The sequence below is a fragment of the Papaver somniferum genome, unplaced genomic scaffold, assembly GCF_003573695.1.
Source record: "Papaver somniferum cultivar HN1 unplaced genomic scaffold, ASM357369v1 unplaced-scaffold_114, whole genome shotgun sequence".
NCBI lineage: Eukaryota > Viridiplantae > Streptophyta > Magnoliopsida > Ranunculales > Papaveraceae > Papaver > Papaver somniferum.
This window is the reverse complement of record NW_020620381.1, coordinates 252,509-258,146: the sequence shown is the minus strand read 5'-3', so window position 1 is coordinate 258,146 and position 5,638 is coordinate 252,509. Positions and strand designations below refer to the sequence as shown.

Genomic DNA, 5,638 nt, shown 5'->3' with positions numbered 1-5,638 from the left:
TCACGTACGTGATACAAAGATACAAACTAATGAATTCAATATTAACTCCATACAAAACTTTCAATAAAATAGGAAGACCTAGCTAGCTATATTCCAAAGATACACACCTAGAGGACCATGTTAGAGGGAGTTGAAACCCAGAGTTCATGTTACTTGTTGATCGCCAGTCAATGTTATGTATGCCAGAAGCACAATATATATCTCTTATGTGTTATTTTTCTTGATCGATAGATATCTCTAGTTTTATTATCATGTCTTGTAATCTTGTGATATTTTCTTCTCTTGGAATCTTGTAAGGGCTTAAAAAGTCTTGAACGCGGTTTACAAGCTGTTGAATTAACAGCTAGACTTCATTCATTACAAAATAGTTTTCTTATTTGCTTGAAAAATAAACAAAAGAACAAAGAAGCAGTTTCGCTACAAGTTAATTGTGTCATCTTCACCATTAATTAATCATATGCCTCTTTGATTTTCCAAGTCATGTGGTTCACACACATATTTTAAATACTGCGTCATTCTCATTATCAAATGTATAAACATCTTTTTTTTTTGATCCGTAAATTAAATATTTATAGATTAGACGGCCAAAGTACATGAAATATGGACTCTAACAAAGACCGACCAAAAGACACGAAATGAAGCAAGTCGCTGCAAAAACACCCAATAAAGCCTACAGAAACAAATGAACCAAAACTCACTGCCCCTAAAACGAAGAGCAAAAACAACAAAACCACCCAACCACACACTGCCAACTTCTAAACTGGACAAAATCAAGGAGGTTGGAATAACACTTCCTTCCAACTGATCGCAAATTGATTTAAAGATATACCCTGAAACACACCTCTATTATGTAACCAGTAAGCCACCGTGAACTTCACCGCGTCAATGATACCGTTCACATCCTTACTAGTATCTTCAAAAGCTCTACAATTTCTCTCTTTCCAAGACACCAAGAGATTGCATCAGGAAGGCAACGTAACACTAAAGTCTTCCTTAACGAATTAGCTTTAACAGGCCGTGAGCTAATAAGACTTAAGAAATCTGGAGGGATAACCCATTTCAAAGAAAATTCATTGGGAAAGAAACACCAAACAGTCAAAGCCACCTTACAGTGCACGAGGAGATGGTTAGACGACTCTCCATCTTGAACACAAAGATAACAATGATTAACCCAATCCTTTTTCCATCCCCTCCTAACCATCATGTCTTGTGTAGAAATCTTTGCATAGCTTGCGACCCACAGAAAAAAACTAACTTTCGTTGGCCACTGATTCGAACAAACCCTGCTTTTAGGAATAAATTTCAAAGGACTAGGAGCTGTCTTAAGGAGCAACTGATAACAAGACTTCACAGAGAAGGTCCCATTAGATTTCCCCCCCCCCCCCCCCCCCCCCCCCAACCAAATCCTCCTACCGATATCCGAAATGTTGCAGGAATTAAAATTATCAAGTAAGTCAAGTAATGAGGTTAGCTCAGTGATAACTCCACCATACACTCTTCTATCAATACTCAAGTTCCAACTAATCATATCGCTTTCGGAAGTTCTTACCTCAGCCACAGTAGCTCCCTTACAACCTGAAATGGCATAACTTGCTGGATGTAATATTTTTAAAGGTGTATCCGAGATCCATCTATCACCCCAAAAGCTAATTAGGCTTCCGTCACCTACCTGCATCTTACAATTGGAAATAAAAATATCAACAAACTTAAAAACTCCTTTCCATATGCCACAACCATAACCCATTTTTTGGGGCTTTGTGACCCAACCAAAGGAGTCTTCACAATACTTTTCTGCCACAATGGTCCTCCAAAGAGCAAATTTTTCACATCCAAAGCGCCACAACCACTTCATGATTAAAGAAACTAGTTTTTCACACATGCGATGCACGGGGTTGCTTCTCATCTTTCAAGGAAAAAAAAATAAGAAAAAGATAAGAGTATTAAAAAGTAATAAAACCACGAATAATAATCTTATGACCATGAAGTTTAGTAAAATAATCAATAAACTAATAAATATTCAATGCAAAACAGAAAAAAAATGTTATGTATTTGTAGTTAACGTCTTCTAATCCTTTTCTAAGTTTCAATTCAAATTCTTTTCTAAGTTTCGATATTCATTAAAGAAATTCATCTCAAGCTTTTTTCGTCTTTTTTATTTTTACTTCTTTTGGTTTACCTAATTGTTATGCACTTTTACATCATTAGTAGAAGGGTCATCGAGATTGTCAAACATCATATCTTCAAAGTAAAAATATCGTTGAACAGTTTGATGAACTTGTTTGATCAGCGTGATATAAATCATTCGTGTTTTACTAAGATAAAATTTACATGGAGAAATGATTTTCTTATTTAATTTAGTGACCTCTTTTGTTTTCTTTCTCGCTGCACAATCCTTAATAAATATTTTTATATGAAAGTGATCTAACGTAAAATAAATCAAGAGTTTCATATATACGGTATGTAAGTGAATCCCACAGAAATCGAGTGTATTTAAACCCATGAATCTCGTTAATCATAATATCGTTTATTTTCTAAACCCGTGAATATATTGTCTTGGTATCAATTATCTTTACAATATTTGTATGTATTTATGAGAGTGTTTGTTTCTTCGGGCACCATAAATAATTAGGACACAAATTAAGTGATTATATATAGGTCGAGCGAGTGCACGTATATATGTGTACCTTGGGACTGTAGGATGAATCCCCAAATGCACCCTCAAATCAATACTTACTAAAAGAATGTGAGAGTGTCACTATATTGTAGGATGAACTTGCGTATTTTTAACGTACATTATATGTGTATATATATATACAGAGAGGTAACCATCATGAAAAGATTAATCCGTGGGAACAAAAGACTGTAAAAAAACGAAAGGGAAAGAAAGCAGTAAGGGCTCCATCGCGTCAAAGAAAGAGTTACCTTTTCGAAACCTTAAATATATATATATATATATATATTGAGCGATTGTACGTATGGATGTGCAGATGAGTTATATATGGACCTTTTTTAAGTGTACCCATGGTTTGTGCGCACTCATGATTGTTATATATTCAAGAGCGCGTGTGCTTCATTTCAGTGCACCAAAAAAATAAGATTCAAATTTAATGAATATATGTAGACCTAGTATATATATATATATGTATATGTACCTTAGAACTGCACGTAAGATGAACCCCTAAGTGATAAAAAGATCCCATGAAATAAGAGAATGTAATATTGCCACTAAATTATGAGATGAGGCCTTATATTATATAATGAACTATATGTATACTGAGTGTGCATATGTATGGATATGTATCCAGCAACTACAAAATAAAAATTTCATAAAATATGAACCTATGTAATACGTATTCGTTGAGTGACTTTATGTGTACCCTTGAGTTGCAGGGTGAGTTATACACAGAGTCATTTTACTGTTTATTTGTGCCCATCAATTATGCAGTGTAATTTATTATTCGTATTTGAATCCAGAATTCTATGCATATAATTGTAGGTGAACTGCATATATATTGAGAATTGTTTTTATAAACCTTAGATTACAATATCGTGTATATGCTAAACCATGAATGTACAGTGTGCATGACACATTTTTATACAATTATTTTATGTTTACTTGTGGATTCTTAAATACTGAAGAGTATGTGTTTCATTACTGCACAAATTTCCTTTTCCTTGACTGTGATACACTGTAATTTTGGAATAATTAGTATTTTAATTATGAAATGCTACCTATGCTGAAGGCATGTGAACCTTCAAACCATCTAAGGATGTAAACAATCAAGAGGATTAAAGCTCCAATTTTTTAAGGTGATGTTAGGTGGAAGAAGCTTATTAGAAGATTACTTCTTCAATTATTTCTCACAGGCCGTTGCAAATATTTTTATCAGATTATACACAACTTCAAGATGGAAACTAAAATATCTCACCAAGCAGATACCATAAAGTGTTCTGGTGATCTTTTTTTTGGTCAAGTCTGTGGTGAATATACGTGATTGATTATTGAACCTCAATTTCCGTGCTCATGCAGTAACACTATCCCAATAGATATGGATTCTGAAGGCTTGCATGTCACCTTTGTGATTAGCATTACCAGATGATGGTTATGCCCGACTGGCCAGTCACAATTTCGTTGCTTGTAGTTTAAAAAACATCTGACACGTCCTTATTTTGGCACTTTTCCAATTTCCATCTAAAATTTATAAATTTGTTTTGTCCATTATATTATGATGATATCTCTTCCATGAATATCCATCCCATAAGAGAATTAATACATGAATTTGTTTGTATAATTCTTGTGGTTCCATTTAATAGTCTATAGTTATATTCTCTTGGACTAAATAAAGAAGCCTATCATAGGGGTTTCAAGCTTTTGGTTTTGGGGACTCCTATAGATTCAAATTTCCCAAATGTGGATAAGGGGATATCTCACCCATAACAAAAATACAGAAATATTGTTTAATTATATTTATTAACCTAAAGCCAAAAACTAAACATATACCTAATCAATATTTCCTATTCTTCAATATTTCTTTTACTCAATCGTCTCTTCTTCTTCTTCGTTTTTTTTTCTTTTGTTCTTCAACGAGGATTAATCATCGATTCTCCGCAAGTAATTACTTCAATTATGTAAGAATCGAACTTATCGTTTTTTTTGTTGATTTTGATCACATAAATAGGTTGGATTTGATCAAATTAGAGATTTTGAAATAGTTTCATAATTACGTTGGAATATGTCTGTTTTTCCATCCGTCAATCAATTATACGGTTGGGAAAATATGAACTCCCAACCATAATTAAACCTGGGTTTTTCTACGGACTCCCAACCGTATATGGTAGTTACGGTTGGGAAAATATAAACTCCCAACCGTATTTTACCTCACTAGTACAACAATGGTTTTTGGTCACGGTTGACCTTGTATCGGTTGCATCTATAAACGGGACTAAAGTTTTGTTTGTCCCGGCCAAATATGTTTCCGTAACTATTTCATCTCTCTTTAGTTACGGGTGCACTCGACTCGTGTCTAATTTACATCAGTTCACTTTTTCTAAACACAATTAGAAGTTAGAACTTCTTTGTTTTCTTAACCCACTTTCTACACTCCCGGTCTCACACGATCTACTCCAACTCCGTGCACCTTCTTATGTTTTATAGCAATCGTTCCTCCACTTCTTCTCCTTGTCGTTCAACACCAAATAAAAACCTTGTTTTATCTGTCAATTCAATGTTTTTAGGGAGTTCCTGCTCGATCTGATTTCCTTTTCCAATAGAGTTTGAATCGGAGGTCCAATCAGTCAATGTTTCTGAAAAATCAGAATTACATAGTTCAGATAAATTTTATGGTCAAAATTAGAGGAATACTTGCGTTTTGCTATTTGATGGTGAAACTGATGTTCGATTAATTTCAAGTGGCTTGGGTTTTTTCTGGTAAGACTTTGAATCCGTTAATTTGTAGACTCGCTTTTGGTTAATAGATGTAATTGGTTAATAGATGTAATAATTTTTCAAGTGTTGAATGAGTGAATTCTTTGTATTTTAGTGTTTTCTTATTTGAAATAAGGGCACATTGTTTTTCCAATTTTGATTTTGTTTGAATTTAAAAATAGGCACCGTAAGCATTGCTGGAATGTGGGAATG

The 5,638-nt window shown here is 33.9% G+C and overlaps 1 protein-coding gene across 1 annotated transcript; it reads right to left on the bottom strand.

Annotated features, from left to right (window-relative positions):
- Window positions 1-895: 895 nt before the first annotated feature.
- Window positions 896-1,744, bottom strand: LOC113328689. The gene has a single exon (XM_026575716.1). It carries the CDS (start codon window positions 1,742-1,744, stop codon window positions 896-898), a length of 849 nt encoding a protein of 282 aa, XP_026431501.1.
- Window positions 1,745-5,638: the final 3,894 nt, after the last annotated feature.

Excerpts from the sequence above, each read along its gene's own strand:
- LOC113328689 (XM_026575716.1), bottom strand. The coding sequence starts at position 1,744 with ATGGGTTATGGTTGTGGCATATGGAAAGGAGTTTTTAAGTTTGTTGAT.